The 21,308-nt window shown below is 43.2% G+C and overlaps 1 protein-coding gene across 1 annotated transcript in view; it reads right to left on the bottom strand.

Moving 5' to 3' along the window:
- Positions 1 to 5,666: 5,666 nt before the first annotated feature.
- The window catches only part of LOC144680058 (endothelin receptor type B-like), a 55,479-nt gene continuing 39,837 nt past the window's right edge, over positions 5,667 to 21,308 (bottom strand). Inside the window, exons 5-7 of the mRNA XM_078541193.1 lie at positions 13,769 to 13,902; positions 10,943 to 11,051; positions 5,667 to 6,953 (exon numbers count right to left, since the gene is read on the bottom strand). Coding sequence (XP_078397319.1) covers positions 6,807 to 6,953; positions 10,943 to 11,051; positions 13,769 to 13,902 — 390 coding nt within the window. The 3' untranslated portion in view covers positions 5,667 to 6,806. The remainder of the gene's footprint in view (positions 6,954 to 10,942; positions 11,052 to 13,768; positions 13,903 to 21,308) is intronic.

Genomic DNA, 21,308 nt, shown 5'->3' with positions numbered 1-21,308 from the left:
CCTGGCGGTGGGTTGTAACACCAGGCGGCTCTTTTATTGCATGCACATAACCGCAGCATTGTCAGCTGATGGTGGGTTTCACCAATGAAAAGCTTTCCCTGCTGTGGACTCGCATGTGTTTCCCTGCACCCCGCCAACACTTAAAATTTTAATTGAAATCGAAGGGAAACAGCAAAAAGAGAGAGATCAGAAGTGGCGTACACTTCCGGTCGGAAACTGCACGCTGTTGACAAAATCCCGTCCTCAACCTCATTAATCCCCGTTGCCCTCTCACTTGTTCAACCTGACGGGTTTCAGAAAGCCCGGGAAACCCATGCATTCCAAATTAAACTTAGAATTCTTGGTTTAAAATGGCAGCTAATTTAAGGTACAGTATTTAAATGTCAGACCTGCCTGTCCCACAGGGGTTTCCCGTGCGCTGAAAAAAGCACATGGGTTGTATGCAGAAGTGAGTTGGTTTCTGCTGGCTTCCTGACATGCCAGCAGTTTCTGGTCTTTTATCCTGCTGCCGGCACAGAAACCCATTCATCCTGGCAAGTTAAAATTTCTTCCATTGGACTCACTTATAAGAAGACAAATACAACAGTCCCAATTCAGATCATTTTGACAATCGAAATGCTTCACTCCCCAATCCAACTGAACCCTAGCCATCAATATCAAATAGCTTCAATTCTTAAATTCCCTTCCTTTTCAAGGCAGGCACAGTTCTGCTAAGAAACCTAAAATTAGGCCCGCACTGTGCAAGTATAATCATACTGAGCATTTGTCTTGGTATTCTTACTGGTGGATAACTGGCACAGTCAGGAGCGGAAGTGTTTTTGTTTTTTTTAATACACTGATGTGCATGGTTTGGCTACATGTTCAAATAAAAGCCACTGCTGATATCCTATGATTGGTGTGAATATACACATACACATACATGGCAATACAGAAACCACAAATTGCTGAGTTCAGTCTCTCTTGCAAAATGTTAAATATTTTCCACACAATAAATTCCTGAGCTCAGGAGAAAAAAAACAAATTTGATGTCAATTTTGGGTGAAGTTTGCTCATTATCTTATTGAGGAATGATGCATGCTGATAGGGAGTTCAAGGAAGTTCACACTTTAATGAGACCACACCTCATGTACTGTGTACAGTTTTCATTTGCATACCCAAGGAAAGATATACTTGCTTTAGAGGAGGTGCTGTGAAAATTCACTAGATTGATTACTAGGATGAGAGAACTGTCCAATGAGGAGAGACTGGGTAGAATGTGCTTACATTCCTTGGAGCTTAGAATGAGAGGTGATCTCATTGAAATGTATAAAGTTCCAGAGGCAATTTGCCTGTATTGCCAGATGGAATTTGAGCTGCATGGCCCTTAGTTAAGACCTGGTGGGAGGAAGGAGAAAAGGTCAGGGCTGAACATGGGCTGGCAGCAACTCACTGTAGTGCTGTGGATAGAGAGGAGCATTCCTGCTCCTCCTGACTTCACATCAAGTTAAGTATAAAAATAATATTTACATATTTTGTGACAATCCTGTAAGAATCACTGGTTAAGCCAATAGTAAATCAGGTAATGCTAAGCAATAGATACCAGAGTTAAACATCTGGGCTAGTGTAACAGAGGAAATCTGAATTGGGATTTTACATGGTCTGAACACAAGATTACAAAATCTACTAAATGAATTGCTAAATAACTTACAGCAAGAACATTCCAGTCATCTTTTGGCTGATGTGTATGAGTGGTAGAATCTGTAGTTCTCAAACATTTTTGGTTGAAGAATCCATTTCAAATGGATTAGTAATTATGGACCACTCCCACTTCTAAATTATGGTGCTATATAATACTCATAATATGAAAGTACTGCATGTAAAGAATGTTAAATAATGAGTTTAAGAAAACATATTTATTTACAGACATCAGTGATATATGTGCGCCTGCTCCTCACTGCAGGGTGTTTCTATCCTTGGTGTGATGTTTGATAAAACACTCGTAAATCATTCTCTATTTCCGGATGGGGCCTGTACTTTGTCTTCATTGCTGCCAAAACAGAAAATAATGTTTCACAAATGTATGCTGTGGACAAAACTCACCTGATGTAGACCACCAGGCTTGATAACTCTGGGCCTACCTGGTGATTGTCATGCTGCTCTTAGTGATCCTCCATGCATACTTCCCTCCTAGGTAAGAGAGGCAGCCCAGTCTGCGCTGCACATATGGCAGATGTACTCTACTCCCACATCCAGGCTCATCTCAAGCTTGCCTTGGGCCACCACTTATTCACTTACTCTTGACCACGGTGCCTCCTGACCATGGCACCCTGTTTGCTTACATTGCCCACCACTCAGGCCAGCCCTGCTCGATAAGCACTTTCACAATATTTCACAGGCAATCAGTTTAAGAATCACTGGTGTAGACTGTCCTACAGCTGTAGCTAACATCAGAAACAGCAACCCAGATTGACGCTTCCAGGCTGGGTGTGCAGAGATGGGAGAATTCCTGGCTCTGCAAATCCAGCCTCTAAAAATAGCCGCCCACAGATTGGATTTTTGTTCTGGGGAGGTGGTGGGTGGCGGCTGGATGGAAGTTGGGCTGGGCTGAAGGCCTGCCTCTGCTGCGACACTGTGTTGAAGTAAATTTTAAAAACAATAAAACAAAAATCATCCCTCCAGCCCTCACCCCCCTCATACACTCCTGATGCCCCAACTTATCCCCTCCGCATCCCCATAGCACTTAATTGCCCCTTTGCCAACTTAGTGCCAACTGATGTCAATCTCATTCCTCCCACCATCACATTTTGCCCTTACCCCCTCCATGCCAACTCACCTAGTGTCCCTTTACAGCTCATTGACAGTTTTAACAGTTTCTTAATAGCTTGACAGTTTTTTAATAGCATGACAGTTCCTTGACAGCATGACAGTTCCTTGACAGCATGACAGTTCCTTGGCAGATTGACAGTTCTTTGACAGATAGACAGTTCTTTAACAGCTGAACAGTTCTTTGATGGTTCCTTGACAGCTTGACAATTCTAATGAGTTTGTGAGTAAAAAGTCCATAATCATGTTCACTTTTAACATTCCCAAAGGGCACCTTGCCTTTCCCAAAGATGTCCTGGGACCATATACAAAGGGAAACCTTAATTCTCCAAAGGGGTACCCTGGCTATCCAAATGAATCTACCAAATTCAGACCTCTTCTTAACTGTTCTAATTGGCACACTTCGGGTTTCACATTCCTGGCCTACCAAAATCCAACTTCAGTGGAGGCAGCTGGTGATTTAAATGGCCAGCTGCCTCCTTAAACCACCCAGCCCAATTTCACCACTGCTCCCGTGAAAATGAAATATGCCATGTTTAGGGGCAGGACTTTTAGAATTTTCGTCCACTTCTGGGATCTTTGCCATGACGGAGAGCCTCTCCATTGTGGTGAAAATCTGGGCCATTGTTAGACTGATGAATTCCATGGATGGGTTGGCATATTTGCGTATTGAACCTGGACTGTGCTCCTTTTAGTCAACTATAAGGTCATCATCAGTCTGATGTTACCCTTGGACTTCACGCTCCCACACAACTCTCTGGAGCACCGTCACCTTCAATACTTTCAGCCCTACTATTGGCCACGGCCTCAGTCATACTCATGCCAATAATGGCAAGGACTGTATCCTGCATGGGGGTGAGGGTGCAGCTGTGCCTGTCCTCCCCCAGGTAGATGCTGCTGTCTGCAGTTGTGCGCTACCTTTTCCTGCAAGAGAGAGCAGTGCAATATGTTTGTGTGATGTGCCTGTCATAGTCGAATAGCTGGCAATGTGTGCAAGCTGAGAGAGTTCAGTGTGAGGCTTGCAGTGGTGCAAATTGTTTTTTAAAGCCCTTTGTGGGATGTGAGTGTTGCTGGCAAGGCCAGCATATTGCCCATCCCTAATTGCCCTTGAGAAGGTGGTGGTGAGCTGCCATGAAGGGTGAGATGAAGCTACAAATTTCACATGAATCATGGCTGATAAAGGTTGTTGGTAGGTAAGTAAAGTAGGGTGGTGAGCCGTGTTTGAGGCTAGTTCAGTTGTAAAGCCGCATTCGTTGACCTTGCCTTCTTGTGTGAGATTGTTGAACTTCTTGTGGCACTATAATCAGGTTGTTGGGGCTGTGCTGCTGGCATTGAATCTGTGAACTATCTGCTCCCACTGCCTTCTCAGTCTGTCTGGAGTGCCTCTTGGGGCAGATTTTAATGCCCTCCCAGTGGCCAGTTTGGTGGTGGTGGGGATTTAATCAGGTAGGTGAGGACCCCACCACCTTCTCATCTCCACCCCGATTAAGTCCTTGGCGGGAAGGCCCACTTAAGGTCCTCATGCTGCCACTGCTGGTATTAACCCAGCAGTGGGCAGGGGGCCCCACAATGTAGGGAGCATGACAAGCAAATCTGTGTGGGATTGTTAATGGGCGGGGGTGTCCCTCATTCAAAGGCATTCAGTAATAGATCGAGAGACCTTGTCTTAGGAAAGAGGGGACCCACTGAGAGCCAACCCCCCGTCCTTGCTGCTGACTTGCTTCCCCCTTTACCCCACAAACCCCTTCCTCATCACTCACCTGTGGTCTGAAATCCAGTGACAATCCAGGGCTTCGGGTGGATGTCGTACCAGCAACAACCAGTGCGTCCCTGATGGTGCTGCCCTTTAATAGAGCTGCAGGCCTCTGATTGGCTGGTAGCTCTTGGCAGGTGGGACTTTGGTCCCTGGGGTCCTTGATCATGGGGAAGGCCTGCAGCTGTCCAGTTAAGTACCTTCCGTAAAAGAGGTGACGAGGGGCTCTCACCAGCTCTCAAGCTGGCTGGTCAGTCCTCAGTCACGTCCATTAAATACCGCCCTTGGTTCCATGTGCATAGAGGATTTCTCTCCACCTCCTGCATGAAGACCCCCAGTGCTGCATCAAAGAACCTTGGAGCACTCTGACTGCTCTGTTATTTCAGTGCTCTTCCTTCTCAAGAGTATCTCCTCCAGTCAATTCTAGCAATGCTGCAGTCAAAATACACCTCCCCTTTAAGTGGTGCATGCTGTCTTTAAGTTGTGTAGTCTATTCTTAAATGATGCCAGCCTCACACAAACATGGACCCCTGCTGTGGAGTTCAGACACTCAACAGCGGCATGTTACATTCAAATTGGAAGGCAACACAAAGTATTCAGGCTTGATCCAACTTTCCCCCCAAATTGTCCACAGTGGGTTACACAGAAAACACTTTCTCATGAAAGTCGATCCATCTCTGAAACTTAATGTGAAATTAAAAGAGAATGAAATGTTATTTTAATTTTGTGGTGTATAGTAGCTGTTAACATTTTAGAACCATTAATGCTTTTAGCTTATCTGAAGACAGGGTCTGAAAATCAAATGCACACAGGCAAGTATATGGAAAGGTACATTTCTCTGTGAAGTCATTCATCACCATCATAATACTTGTTGCTTGGCATTTTAAAATGTGTTAGATTTAATTTAGTCAACATCTGTGAAACAAATGCATGAATGAATTGGTTACAGATGGCGTATAAACCGTGTTGAAGCAGCTTTTGTTATGTATTTGTCTGCCACACTGCATTAAATAACAGTAATTAAGCAAAATTACAGAAATGAAGAACCATTCTTGTTTTAATCGCATTGTGGGGGATTTAGGGGATTCATTACAAATAGAAATGTCAGAGATTGTTTGAGACATGCTTTATTGGTATAGAACCTGTAATTTATTTAATTTAAAAAACACTTTGACATGGGATTTATGTTCTTTTCACGACCACTGAGGCCTTTATATTGTTATGTACATCTATGGGACATTTCCAGAAACTGACAATAATTATGCCCATTTAAACAATATAGAATAATCACAAACAAAAACAGAAAATGCTGAAAAACTCAGCAGGTCTAACAGCATCTGTGGAGAGAAAGACAGAGTTAACGTTTTGTGTCCAGATGATTCTTCTTCAGAGTTCTTTCTCTCCACAGATGCTGTTAGACCTGCTGAGTTTTTCCAGCATTTTCTGTTTTAGCTTCAGATTTCCAGCATCCGCAGTATTTTGCTTTTATCGTAGAATAATCACAATTGGTTATACATAAAAAGGGAAAGGATATATATCCCCTAAAACTAATCACTTAAAGGCAACTATAGTTTTGTAGTGGTGGTGAGGATGGATATTTATTTCCTTTTACATAGACTACAATATTTAAACAACTCTTATCGAAGTGTTGCTTTGCATTACCTTTTGTCAGTCAACAATTTAATTGATTTGAATTGAGTTGAATTGAATTGAATTGCTGAATCTGTCCCACACCAATACTTGATGCATTCACGTGAAACTATCATTATAGCTCCTGATAATAAAAAACATGGGTTTATATGCTGAAGAAATATGTGAAACAATTTTTTCTTCCTGGATTCTAGCATCTAATAGCTTAGTGACATATACAGTGAAATATCACAAGACTTATCCAGTGGTTTCAATTTAAACAGCATGCCAAAGGTGAATAAAATCTATAGTGGGCTCTAAAGATCTTTCAAGAAGATAATCCATATGGATATTCAGCCTGGTAGATGATGCCTATTTTCAAATATTGCCTGTTGATATTTACAACAAAAAAAATTAACACTTATAGATGACCAACTCTTTGGAACACATAATAAAGGTTTTTTGGGAGCCCAAAATGAGTCAAAAATTATGAGTTCAAGTCACAATCCATCCTGTCTTCAGTTTCACCGCAGAGGGTGTCAGAGATACAGTCTAAGACGTGGAGGAGCGTGTGAGCTCTACTCATGCTGCATTTCCCAATGCCGACCGGAACTATCTCCTTTCAGTTCATACTATCCTTCCGGCTGCTACGATCACCAGGATTATTGGCTTCATGGTTTTTCCAATGCAAGCTTACATGTTTGGAGGTATCGTTCATGGGCATCACATTCATGAGAGCCTGGCTCTGGCAACAGCAGCACAAACAGGACTGAAAGACATACAAATAATTAACATATTAGCTTTCTACTTCCCCTCCCAATAGATACAGCTGTGATGAACGGCTGTGAGATAAACGGAACAGAACAATACCTTATTATTGTGTGTATTTCTAAGCACAAGCTGAAACATAGGCATTGATTATAATTCAATGTGGAATTGGTACGGTATGGGTGACCCAACGTGGGTATCTCATTGGAGGAACAGAATGGAAGCCTGGATGAACTTAACCACCAGGACTCATTTTAACATTGCACACCTGAAGCTGGCTGGAATGATGTCAAGACCAGTGGAGGGGAGCAAGAATTAAGGTGTAAGCCGGATGCTGCCAGGGATCACAGGGAACAATTTGGTAGGGAGGTGCAGAGCCAATGCTGGTTGAGAGCAGGAGAGTGAATTTCTTGGTAGCAGAGGCTCAAGTATTCCTTGTGAAGCCTGGTGCTCCAGTTCCTCCTCCCTCCAACTAGTCCTTCTAAAATTCAGTCCACTGAGCAGACAAGGAAGGACAGCCACCAAAATCTCTTGAGTCCTTCCTTATTACAAATGTGTTAGGTCCCAATAATGTCATAGGAACCTGAATGCCACTTTAACTGAAGCCAGAACAGACAAGCCACTGCTGCTTTCCCACCAGGTGAAGCTAGTTAGGTCTTTCAGGAAAGCAGAAAAGAGCAAAAATGATAAGCTTCTGTCCTCTGTGGTGCCTGGAGAAGCAGCAGTACTCCACTGGACCCCACAAGGATGGTTTAGGGCTCCCCTGTTCCAGTTTCCCCCTTTCCCAAACACAAGACCTCAGAGAGACAGTCTGCAAGCTAATCCTGCTACCAACTTGCATCAACGGGCAGTCACTGGGTTGTGCGATTTTTTTTCCCCCCCCATAACTTCCCACTGACTTCATGTCCATTCCAGGAAGGAGGTCAGTTGGCTGGATTTAATTGAGGCTTGAGCGTTAAAGTAGCCCAGGCGTCATTTCTGGAGCAGCAAGTGAGTTTCCAACTCACCTAGCTTCCCAATTGTCCAAAACCCAACAGGAGGTAAAATCAGGGCCAAGGTGTTTAGTTGTCAACTAGTGGTTGATAGCAGAAAGCAACACTTTTGAATAAAAGACCAAGCTAGGACTTGAGGAGGGCATTTATTCCAGTAGTGAAACAGCCTACCTCACCAAGGGCAGTGAGCTTCCAGTAACCTTCCTGTTGCGTGAGGGCCTGAATATCCCATGAAGATAAACAGGAAGTCATTTTCCTGATAGTATTGATGGTGATGAAAGTGGAATATCTGCCAAGTTCCAAAATCTTGTTTCCTCCCCTTGCAGGTAGGAACACTGATGTCGATAATCTGAGATAATGTGTAACGCTTCAGTTTGTTTCAGCCAAGCATAGCTGTCAGTGGCTGTGATAGACTTTCAGGTTAATTTGTAGATGAGAGATAGAATATTTATTTTTTAATTCAATCTTGTGAGGATGGATTTTTTAATAGATTTCTGGGGAATATTGTGTTATTCTGTAAATAAGGGTGTGTGTGTGTGTGTGTGCGTAAATGAATGAATTAAGCTGGGAAGAGGTAGCTTGGCCTGCTGCAATGTTTCAGTGAAGCTCAACGCAAACTGGAGGAACAGCACCTCATCTTCCGACTAGGCACTTTATAGCCTTCCGGACTGAATATTGAGTTCAACAATTTTAGATCATGAACTCTCTCCTCCTTCCCCACCCCCTTTCCGATCCCCCTTTTTCCAATAATTTATATATATTTTTCTTTTCCCACATATTTCCATTATTTTTAAATGTATTTCCATCCATTGTTTTATCTCTACCTTTTAGCCTATTTCAATTTCCCCCCCGCCCACCCCCACTAGGGCTATCTGTCCCTTGCTCGTCCTGCTTTCCACCCTTAATGTCCCCATTAGCACGTTTCTTAGCTAACATCACCACGTTCAACACCTCTTTGTCCTTTTGTCTATGACATCTTTTGGCTATCTCCACCTATCACTGGCTCTCTATCCAGCTCTACCTGTCCCACCCCCACCCTCCTTAAACCAGCTTATATTTCACCTCTTTTCTATTTTTCCTTAGTTCTAACGAAGAGTCATTCGGACTCGAAATGTTAACTGTGTTCCTCTCCGCAGATGCTGTCAGACCTGCTGAGTTTTTCCAGGTATTTTTGTTTTTGTTCTAGATTTCCAGCATCCGCAGTATTTTGCTTTTATCTTAGATTTATAAGTAAATAGGTTAGATGTAGGAATTTGCATTAGGAGATAGATAAAGATTTGGCTTTTCAGCTGTTAAATTTCAAAGGGGAGTAAGGGACTTTTATACCTTGCAAAGGTTTCATAAGTAAACAAGGGAAAGTTATTACATTTTATTTGACCCGAAAGCGGAGGCAATAGGAAAACATGAGCAATTTTTATATTTTGGAAAAGTTTAGTTCAAAGTGGTGCTGGGGACAATAGAATCTAAGAGAAAGGGGAAAAAGATATTTAATGAAAGATGTTGAGCTGAGGTGTGTGGCTGTGTGAGGGAGATGTCCTGAGACCAGAACTGAGCTGGGAGAAGGTGCGAAAGTTGTGAATTTGAAGCAGCCATTGGGTTTTCAAGCCACAGAAGTCTTTGTTTTCAGAAAGCAGTTTGTTTCTGAACCTTTATTTTGGATTTCCACAGCAGAGTGGAAGAGAGTGAGAGTGGTATACCTTTACTAAAGTGGCAGCAGCTTTTGCCTGGGTAATATTACTGGATTTTTATGGTGAAAAATCTATAACGGATCTGTTGCCAAGTAGTTTAGTTGTGTGTTCTGACCAAGTGGGATTTTTTGGGGGATAGTTTGTAAATAGTTAATAAAGCATCTAGTATCCTGGGCTTTATTGATAAGGGCATAGAGCAGGGAGGTTATGCTGAATTTATATAAGACACTCGTTACACCTCAGCTGGAATATTATGTACAGTTCTGAATGCCACATTATAGGAAGGATATGAACACATTGGAGAGAGTGCAGAAGAGCTTTACAAGAATGGTTCCAGGGATGAGAAACTTCAACTATGAGGACAGATTGGAGAGGTTGGGACTGTTCTCCTTGGAGAGAAGAAGGCTAAGAGGAGATTTGAATAAGATGTTCAAAATCATGAGGGGCTGGACAGAGTAGATAGGGAGAAGCTGTTCCTGCTCATAAAAGGATCAAGAACAGAGGGCACAGATTTAAGGTGATTTGCAAAAGAAGCAAATGTGACGTGAAAAAAAACTTTTTCATACAACGAGTGGTTCGGGTCTGGAATGCACTGCCTGGAAGTGTGGTAAAGGCAGGTTCAATCAAGGCATTCAAGAGGACATTAAATGATTATTTGAGTAGAAACAACGTACAATGGTACGGGGAAAAGGCAGGGCAATGGCACTAGGTCATAATGCTCATTTGAAGCAGACATGATGGGCCAAATGGTCTCCTTCTGTGCTGCTAAAATTCTGTGATTCTGTGAACTGCTTTAACTCTGTAATCTTGTGTGCTTAAGTTCTTTTTCTTTTTGTTAATAAATCTTTCAATTTTAAAATCTGAAAAATGTTCCTGGGATTCCATGCTTCTGGGATCAGTAGTTCTTGCCCTCATTTTCAAAATACAAAAAAAAGTTATGATCAGTAAGACAAGTTTCCCTCTAGGATTTGGCTTGCTCAGCAAATAACACCAGCTGGGATCGTAACAATCTGAAGATGTAAGAGTCATTGGCAAGGATGGCATTTATTATCCATCTCTAGTTGTCCTGAGAAGTTGGTGATGGGCCTTCTTGAATTGTGATATGTGATATTTTTTGGTGGGAACGATTCTCTGGCTTGTACTCCCCTTGAACATGTTCAATACTGCGAATACTACTTCATGGAATTTGTCCTTCTATTTAATATACTCAATTAATAAGTTAGATAAACATGTGTGATCTCATTGATTTTCAATTAACTCTCTAAGAATCATGTATTCTAATTACACATCTTTGTAAACCAAGTTCCTACCTGGAAGCAGTTTTTAAATTTCTTGCTCACGAAGTACAGAGCGATGGGGTTTATACAGGAGTTCAGAATTGCTAGATTGAGGCCAATAAAATCCAGCACTAGCACAAAGCTGGGGAAAGGAAGAAACCAATGTTAATGTCAGAGCACTCTCATGTAATATAAAATTCTCTGGGAAACTACATTTATTTGCTTTGAGTTGACCTGCAACTAAAGATCAAATACATCACTTGACCATCTCATTGCAGCAACTGATGTGTGACATGTGAAATCCTCAACCCCTTCATAAACACCAGGGGAGGGGGATGTAGGGAGGTCAGCAGCAAGGACAGGGTTCTCAGTGGACCCCCCTTCCTGATGTTGGGTCCCTCAATCAGCCATTGAGTACCACCCCAACCCCCCACTGGGAGACCACAAGCAGTTTCACAGTTAACCGTTGCTTGTCCTTAACTCTTGTTCTCACCATTCTTTAAAACACAGAAGGCCACTCATAGGTGGCAGAAAAATGGGCATTATGGGAAAATGGAACAATTACATTAGACACTTGATGTGAACATCAGGGGAGTGTTTGGAAAAAGAGGTAATGCAAGGCAAAACATCTGGAAAACATGTACAAGGAAGACAAAAGATGGCATGGATGGATAATATCAGAACGTGGACTGGTCTCTCTATGGGACATGCAGTGAGGGCAACAGAGAATAGAAATTAGTTGAGAAAGATTGTTCATAGTGCAGCCAACCCTTGGAACGAGGATGGATGAAGGACTACACAAGACAAAGAGCAATTAAATACATTTTACAATGCAGAAAAAATAAACAGAAATGTAACAATGCAGACTTTGTTAAACATCAATGGATACGATACCCACAATTTCTTACTCTTCCATTTCTACCCCTCCTGATGAGGGTGAATGTCAATATTGTCTGGCCAGTGGGGTATGCCTAGAGAAGAGGATGGATGCACCTGAAAGGTAAGCTGCTACTAGGAATGATGCGCAGGAGAAGGCTGGGTAATGTGCTATGCCACTCATCATTCCTGCCCTGATTAGGTCATTAAACCTCTTCAGGCCCTCCTTCCAGCAGCCTGGCACCACACTCCTGCTGCTGATCTCCTCAGCCATTTCCAGCCATGTCTTCTTATTTTCTGAGGCAGGAGTCTTCCTCCCATCTGCAGAGAACAGAATCTCACTTCAGGACCTTACAGCCAGCAGGGTTATCACCCAAAAGGCATGGTTGATGAGTGGTGCTGCCTTGTTAGGTTGCGCCTCCATACCCCCAGGTTCTGATTCAATCTAAAGACCTCTACAATGCTTTAAGTCTTGCAGAATCTCTTTAAATACTGCAGCTGAAATAGACATCATGGTCAGTTGCTCTTATTGGTCGGGAAACCCTGAAGTCAGATGCAAATGCAGTGGCTGGGTTAAAAAGCCACTAGCAAGTGTGATGCTGTAACTTCAGGGTTCTTGATGCGCTGCTGGGCTCTGCTGTGAGCAGATCACAATGTTAAAATTCAGCCCTACATGGCTCCATGAACATTCTTCAATCTGATTCGTTGAAGAAACTTTTAAAAATTCTTTCATGGGGTGTGGGTGTCGCTGGCTAAGCTAGCATTTATTGCCCATTTCTAGTTGCCCTTGAGAAGGTGGTGTGAACTGTCTACTTGAACCGCTGCAGTCCCTGTGACGTAGGTACATCCAGAGTACTGTTAGGGAGAGAGTTCCAGGATTTTGACTGAGCAACAGTGAAGGAACAGCGATACAGTTCCAAGTCAGGATGGTGTGTGGCTTGGAGGGGAACTTGCAGGTGGTGGTGTTCCCATGTATCTGCTGCCCTTGTCCTTCTAAGTGTCTGAGGTCACATGTTTGGAAGGTGCTGTCGAAGGAGCTTTGGTGAGCTGCTGCAGTGGATCTTGTAGACGGTACACACTGCTGCCACTGTGGAGAGAGTGAATGTTTAAGGTAGTGGATGGGGTGCCAATCAAGCAGGCTGCTTTGTCCTCAGTGGTGTTGAGCTTCTTGAGTGCTGTTGGAGCTGCATTCAACCAGGCAAGTGGAGAGTATTCCATCACACTCCTGACTTGTGCCTTGTGGGCAGGCTTTGAGAAGTCAGGAGATGAGTTACTCGCTGTAGAAGATGCTATTGCTTGCCTTGCTCACACACATCCCAAATCTCCTTGAAGACACTGCACCCTGTCAGACTTCTGATGAACGTAAATTGCCACTCAAAAGCTCACAAAATGCCTCCGGGCAACTGTACTTGTAATGAACAGTGAGCACCAATCATTTGCAGCTGCTTACAAAATCTGGCCAATCAGCAGTAAATGGGTTATGAGAAGTTGGTTGAGGGATAAATATTGGCCAAGACACCAGGGAGAACTCCCATTCTTCTTTGAAATACATTCAACAGAAAGGACAGATAGGACCTCGTTCCACATTTCATCCGAAAATCCTTCATCCTTCCTCAAGTAAGGGGGCCAAAACTGTGCACAGTACTCCAGGTGCGGTCTCACCAATGCCTTGAACAGTTGCAACAACACTTCCCTATTCCTTTAGCGATAAGTGCCAAAATTCCATTTGCCTTCCTTATTACCTGCTGTACCTGCATACTAGCTTTCATCAATTCATGCACGAGGACACTCAGATCCCTCTGCACTGAAGCATTCTGAAGTTTCTCTCCATTTAAATAAGTCGCCTTTTTATTCTTCCGACCAAAATGGATAACCTCACATTTATCCACATTAAACTCCATCTTATTAATAATTCCAATCAGTATCCCACAAAGTGAATTCAAGGTTTATGTAGAGAGAACAGCATTTGTTAATCTCACTTACTTGAAGAATTCACATGTGTTGCTGTCATTTTCTCTGTACTTGGTTTTCTTTAGAATCCTGCCAAGATGGAGAGGGAACCAACACAGAGCAAAAATCACAACTAAAAACAAAACGGTTTTGGCCACCTCTCGGCGCTGAAAGATAAACACATAAAACAAGCTTTAGTTCAATGGATATCAGCCACTTGTACAGAGCCTCAAACAAAACTAACATCTTTCCACACAAGTGTTTGTAAAATGAGGGCTTGTGACAGGAATCCTTTGGATGTGTTTATCGAACAAATGGATCTAATCAAATAACACACAGCACATGTTGGCGAAAAGCAATGGGGAGCTGATTTTGGCTTTGTACAGTAGTGTAAAATGTGCGATTAAATAAAAATGGAGTTATAATGGATTCCGCCGAGGGAGATATAAAGAGCAGCCTGGGAGAGAGAGTCATGGAGAACAGCCTCAGAAAGGGAGAGAGATAGAGCACAGCGAGACTGGAGACAGAGTTTTAGAGAGAAACCTGAGAGAGAGAGCACAGCAAGACCGGAGAGAGAGTTATAAAGAGGAGCCTCAGAGAGATGGAGTACACAGAGACCGGAGAGAGAGTTATAGAGAGGAGCCTCAGAGAGAGAGAGAGAGAGAGAGAGAGCACAGTGAGACTGGAGAGAGAGTTTTAGAGAGCAACCTGAGAGAGAGAGCGCAGTGAGACCAGAGAGAGAGTTATAGAGAGGAGCCTCAGAGAGATGGAGTCCACAGAGACCGGAGAGAGAGTTATAGAGAGGAGCCTCAGAGAGATGGAGTCCACAAAGACCAGAGAGAGAGTTATAGAGAGGAATTATAGAGTTATAGGGAGTTATAAAGAGGAGCCTCAGAGACCGTCAGGAATCAGCACGCACCGACTGAGTTTGAAAAAAAACAAACAATGACAACACAGGAAAGCCATAAATTGATTGGTTGGTGCATAAATGGCTAGTTTAGTACACTGCTCTTGGGATGTGCATGTAAATTGTTGGTAATTAGAAAAATGAAAAAGAAAGTTAAATAACTCTTAAGTAGCTACGTTATAATTAATTAAGAGACACAATCAGAAAGGAAGTAAGAAGCTGGTAAGTCTGTTTTATTTTAAGTAGTAGGGTTTAATGTATTACTAAGGTTTATATTAGTATGATAAGTGGTGGTGAGTAGAGGCATTTGTTTAAAAAAGTAATTAAGAAAATAATTGATGAGTTAATTCAATATGTACAATAAGGATGGCAGGGTAGATGACGTGTTGCAACTACAATATGTGGGAGCTCTTGGACACCAGTATGATCCACAGCAAACATGTCTGCAGTAAGTGTCTATGGCTCGAGGAGCTTTGCCTCAAAGTCAATGAGATTTGCACCGTGAAGGGAACAAGTTACCTGGACATTTTGTTCCAGAAGGCAGTCACACCCCTTGGGACAGGGTCTTCTGATCTAATGAGTGATCAGGGACAGGGGGTTGTGACTGCAAGTGAGGAAGATATGGGGATTGAGAAGGTAGAAGTGGAGCAGCCTCAAACCTTGCAATTATCCAACAAGTTCAAGGCCCTTATAGCTTGTATGGATGAGAGTAGAGGGCTGCAGGGTGGATGAGCAAACTGACCATGGCACTGTGTTATAGGAAGCCATTCATGTGGGGAGATTAAATAGGAATGTAGTGGTACTAGGGGACAGTATAGTCAAGGAGATAGACAAAGTTCCCTATGACCAAGAGCGAATCCAGAAGACTGTGTTGCCTGACTGGTGCTAGGGTTTGGGACATCTCTTAATGCTAGAGAAGAACTTGCAGTGGGATGGGGAGGATCCATTGTCATGGTCAAATGACATAGATAGGACTTGGAAAGAGGTTTTGCTTTGGGAATAGAGCAGCTAGAGGCTAAATTAGAAAGTGGAACCACAAAGATAATAATCACTGGATTTTTACCTTAGCCACAAGCAAATTGGCTTAGAGTAAGAAAAGATTAGAGAGATGAATGAATGGCTCAAATATTGGTTTGGGAGAAATGGGTTTCAATTTATGAGGCACTAGCACCAATACTGGGGAAAGTGGGATGGTCTTCACCTGAACCATGCTGGGACCAGTGTTCTTGTGAGTTGTACAACTAAGTTGGGAGAGAAAGCTTTAACCTGGTGGGGGCAAGGGACCATGTGAGAGAAGATGTGGTAAATTATAAGGAAAGGACAAGGCAAGAGAGAAAGATAACAATAAGGGTAACGATAATCGGAGTATGGCAGGAAGTGGCAGTGCCAGGAGATAAGGTCAGGGCTCGCAAAAACAGTAAAAAGACAGTAAAGGTTCTGTATCTGAATGCACGTAACATTTGTAACAAAATTGATAAATTTACAGCTCAAATAGAAATAAATATGTATGACCTGATTGACATTACAGAGATGTAACTGCAAGGTGACCAAGGCTGGGACCTGAATATTCATGGACACTTGACAGTTTGGAAGGATAGGAAGCTAGGAAATGGTTGTGGGCGGGGTAGCTCTGTTAATTAAGGATGACCTTAGTGCAATAGTTAGAGATTACCTTAGTTGTAAAGATCAAGATGTAGAATCAGTTTTGGTAGAGATAAGAAATAGGAAAGGGAATAAGCCAATTGTGGGAGCAGTTTATAGGCCTCCTAAGAGTAACAATGCTCTAGCATGGAGTATACAGGAAGAAATAATGGGGGCTTGTGAGTAAGGTACAGGGATAATCATGGCTGATTTTAATCTACATATAGATTGGATGAATCAGATTGACAAAGGTAGCCTGGAAGGTGAGTTCATAGAGTGTTTTCGGGACAATTTCTTACAGCAGCACGTTGTAGAGCCGACCAGAGAGCAGGCTATTCTAGACCTGGTAATGTGCAATGAGACAGGGTTATTTAATGACCACATAGTAAAGGAGCCTCTAGGTAGCAGTGATCATAACATGATTTAATTTCGCATTCAGTTTGAAGGAGAGAAGAGTGGGTCTAAGACTGGTGTTTTAAACATAAATAAAGGCACAGAGCTAGCTAATGTGAACTGGGAAATTGGGTTATAGGCCAGAATTTTTAGCTCGGCGGGTGGGCGCATGCCTGACCCGACCGAGCGTGAAATGACGTGTGATGACATCGGCTGAGCCTGCCGACATCAAAACGCAGTTGCACGATAGTTTGGTTAGTGGGCACATGCCGGAGCTGGCAGCATGCCCACTGACAAATAAAAGGCCTATTAAGGCCATTAAGTTATCAATTGTCCTTAATTTTTCTATGGGTAAAAGCAAAATACTGCAGATGCTGGAAATCTGAAACAAAAAGAGAAAATGCTGGAAAAACACAGCAGGTCTAACAGCATCTGTGGAGAGAAAAACAGAGTTAACGTTTTGAGTCTGTATGAATCTTCTTTAGAGCTTTGAAGAAGTCTATTGCGTGCACGTGCGAAGTTCGTGCTAGGCCTGCTCGCCCTCCTCCCCCAACCGCATAGGCAGCGCTCAGCGCTGCTGCTTGCGTATCATGCTAGGCGGGTCTTAATTGGCCTGCCAGCGTGAAATTGCGGTGCGCTGTCAATCGCGGGCAGCCGTCAGCTTCCTGACTGCCCCCGCCAATCCCGCACGCCAAGGACAAAACTCTGCCCATAGGGTAGGACGGTAGAGATGCAGTGGCTGATATTGAAAGAGATATTTTATAACACTCAGCAAGGATACATTCCAGTGAAGAAGAAATACTCTAAGAGAAGGCTGCTCCAGCCGTGGCTAACTGAGGAGGTTGAAGATAGTATCAAATTGAAAGAAAAAGCATACAATGCTTTGAAGATTAGTGTCAGGTCAGAAAATTGGACAGAATTTAAAAACCAGCAAAGAATGACTAAAAAAAAAATGAGGGAGAAATTAGTGTATGAGGGACAGCTGGTTAGAAATACAAAAACAGGTGGTACGAGTTTCTACAAGTAGTTAAATAGGAAAAGAGTAACTGAAGTGAGCATTGGTCCTTTAGAGAGTGAGAATTGGAAATGAATAATGGGAAATAAGGAAATGGCAGAACAAATGTCTGTGTTCAGTGTAGAAGACACAAATAACATCTCAGAAATACTTGTAAATCATGAGGTGAAAGGGAGGGAGGAACTTAAAACAATTACAAACATCAGGGAAAAGGTATCGCGAAAACTATTAGAATCAAAGGCTGACAAGTCTCTAGGACCTGATGGCCTGCATCCTCGGGGCCTTAAAATAAGTGGCTGCTCAGTTAGTAGATGCATTGGTTGTAATTTTCCAAACTTTCCTATATTCTGGAAAAGTCCCATTAGATTGGAAAATAGCGAATGTATCCCCTCTATTCAAGAAAGAAGGGAAACAGAAAGCAGGAAACTACAGGTCAATTAGCCCAACATCTGTCATAGGGAAAATGCTAGAATCCACTATTAAGAAGTTCATAGCAGGGCACTTAGAAAATCTTTAAACAATCATGCAGAGTCAACATGGTTTTGTGAAATGCAAATCATGTTTGACTAACTTATTAGAGTGTTTTGAGGAAGTAATAAGCAACATGGATAAAGGAGAGACTGTAGTTGTCATGTACTTCAATTAGAAGGCATTTGATACTGTGTCACGTCAAAGGATACTACACAAAATAAGTTATCATGGTGTAGGGGGTAACACATTAGCATGAATAGAGGATTGGTTAGCTAACAGGAAGCAGAGAGTCTGGATAAATGGGACATTTTCAGGTTGGCAAGCTGTAACTAGTGGAGTGCCATAGGGATCAGTGCTGGGGGCCACAACTATTTACAATCTATATCAATGACTTGGACATGCAATTCTGCTGATGACACAAAGATAGGTAGGAGAGTAAGTTGTAAATAGGTCATAAGGAGTCTGCAAAGGGATATAGATGGGTTAAGTGAGTGGGCAAAAATTTGGTAGATGGATTATAATGTGGGAAAATGTGAAGTTGTCCAATTTAGCAGGAAGAAAAGCAGTATATTATTTAAATGGTGAGACTTTGCACAACTTTGTGGTATGGAGGGCTCTGGGTGTCCTGGTACATGAATCACAAAAAGTTAATATGCAGGGTGTAGCAAGTGGTTGGGACGGCAAATGGAATGTTGTCATTTATTGCAAAGGGAATCGAGTTAAAAGTAGGGAAGTTTTGCTACAATTATATGAGAAGTTGGTGAGACCACATTTGATGTACTGTGTACAGTTTTGGTCTCCTTACTTAAGAAAGGATATAATTGCATTAGAAAGAGTTCAGAGAAGGTTATATTATGAGGAAAGGTTGGATAGTTTGGGCCTATATCCTTTGGAGTTTAGAAGGATGAGAGGTCATCTTATTGAAGCATACAAGATCCTTAGGGGACTTAACGGGGTGGATGCTGAGAGGATGTTTCCTCTTATGGGAGAGACTAGGGGACACAGTTTAACAATAAGAGATCTCCCATTTAAGACGGAGATGAGGAGAAATTTTTTCTTTCAGAGTGGTTAGTCTGTGCAATTCTCTTCCCCAGACAGCAGTGGAGGCAGGGCCATTGTATATTCTTAAACCTGAGTTAGATAGATTCTTGATTAACAAGGGATAATCAAAGTAGACGGGAAAGTAGAGTTGAGGCCACAATCAGATCAGCCATGACCTTATCAAATGGCACAGCAGGCTCGAGGGGCCAGCCTACTCCTGCTTCTAATTCTTAGGTTCATATGTTCATTTGTATATTGTGTTGAACCCTAAGGAACTTGAAGTTCAAATTGAAGTTCGGAGACTGGGACCTAAGACTTGATGTTCTTTGTGCATGTGCTGGCTGTAGAATTGCCGCACATGTGCAGTCTGTTCTTTTTTACAATCCTTGGGTTTCTGCGCATGCACCAGCTGGAGAATGGCCGCATATGCGCAGTTGGTTGATTTTCATGTCTTCAGTCCAGAATCGGCCTTGCGTACATGCGCAGTTCATTTTATTAAATTTCTTTAGATTGGGAGCCAGCCCTGCGACTGTGTAGAAGGGGAACAAGAAAGAAAGTGAAACAGCGTGAAAAGGTCAGGTGACCTAAAAGAGAATGCCATTCCACAGAAAGTGCCAGAAGAAGCAGGATGGGAACTGCAGGGAGCAGGTCACAAAAAAACAAAGAAGAAAGGTCCCAAAACCAAGGAGTGGGACAGAAAGAGGTTCCAGGAAGACAGTCAAGTCAAGGGGCAAGAGCAAGTATCTGAAACAGATTCTGTTAAGTGAAATGAAAGAGAGGAGCAGAGGAAAAGGCTCCAAATTAAAGAGTCAGAGCTGCAGGGAGCAGACTTGGAATGAGGCGGGCTTGAGAGAAGCCAGAAGATTCGAGGAGGCAGCCAAAGATTGATGAGTCCTTACTATGAGCTTTTGGAGCAGTGGTGTTCTGCTTGGCTTGGCTGAATATCTGAGAGAGTGTGTGTGGAAGGTGAAGCTTGAATGCACGAAGAGATTCAGGGGAAGGAGAGCTTGAAACCCTGGAGGTGGATCCTTGTTGAAGACTCAAAGTGAAAATGTCATTTGGAATAGAATTCCAAGGCGAGTTCTTCAGGCGTGGAGTTTAGAAAACCTCATGAGAAAGACAGAGGGCGGAATCATCCCAGATTTGCACTAAGTGCGGTAGTGGGCGGGAAAAAGGACGTTTTACCCACTGGCTGCAATGGTGGCTTTTTACACCATATCATCCCATTTCACCTCATTAATTATGCAACAACAGGAAACATGCCATCTTTCTGACGGTCAGCTCTGATTTGCCTGTCATTACCTCACCGTTTCCTCATACAAGGCACCATATTTAAACTGCTGCTGCGCACACAATTCTCAACGCTTGCAGCCGAAGAGTGCATTGGTAAAGACATGGCCCCAAAAGCCAAGAAGAGTTCTGCCCCCCAATTCAGTGACGCATCCTTGATTGCCTTCTGGATATCGTGGAGGCCCGCCGTGATGTCCTCTACCCCTGCTCTGGTCGCAGGAGGCCCATCAGACTCACCACTCCAGCTTGGGAGGCAGTGGCAGTGGTGATCAGTGCCAATGCTGCACACAAGAGGTTGGCCATCCAGTGCAGAAAGAGGATGAATGATCTCGTCTGTGCCGCTAGGGTATGGCAACCATCTCATCATTCTAAACTCACACACTTGCAAGGCCATCACACATTCACTGGCATCTCACTCATTACCAGCTCAAGGGACATCACCACATACTCTCTTACGCACACCATCACATTTCCATCTGGCCTCATCTTCTCTGGAGACTGCTTCCTCAGCCCTCACCACCTTAAGGCCGCTTGCACAGATCAACATGTGCCCCCCGACACACAACCTGTGATAGCCCCCGAACCCAGTGATGCCCTCACCTTGCAGTATCTTCCCTTGCCTGAGGCCACTTCTCCCCCTTCCTGGCCTAGCCCTAGTCATTGAAAAGCCACCCCCCCCACAACACACAATAGCTGGTCTGGTAAGTAGAGACTGCCCCTGAGCCCCCCTAAAAGTGATGTGGTGCTGCCTGCAAAGCTTGGCGCTGATGACCGCGAGTGTTGCCCGAAGCAAGGTTGGCAAACAAACCTCAAAA

Source organism: Cetorhinus maximus, chromosome 1, assembly GCF_964194155.1.
Source record: "Cetorhinus maximus chromosome 1, sCetMax3.hap1.1, whole genome shotgun sequence".
Taxonomy (NCBI): Eukaryota; Metazoa; Chordata; class Chondrichthyes; order Lamniformes; family Cetorhinidae; genus Cetorhinus; species Cetorhinus maximus.
This window is presented reverse-complemented; position numbering and strand designations above follow the sequence as displayed.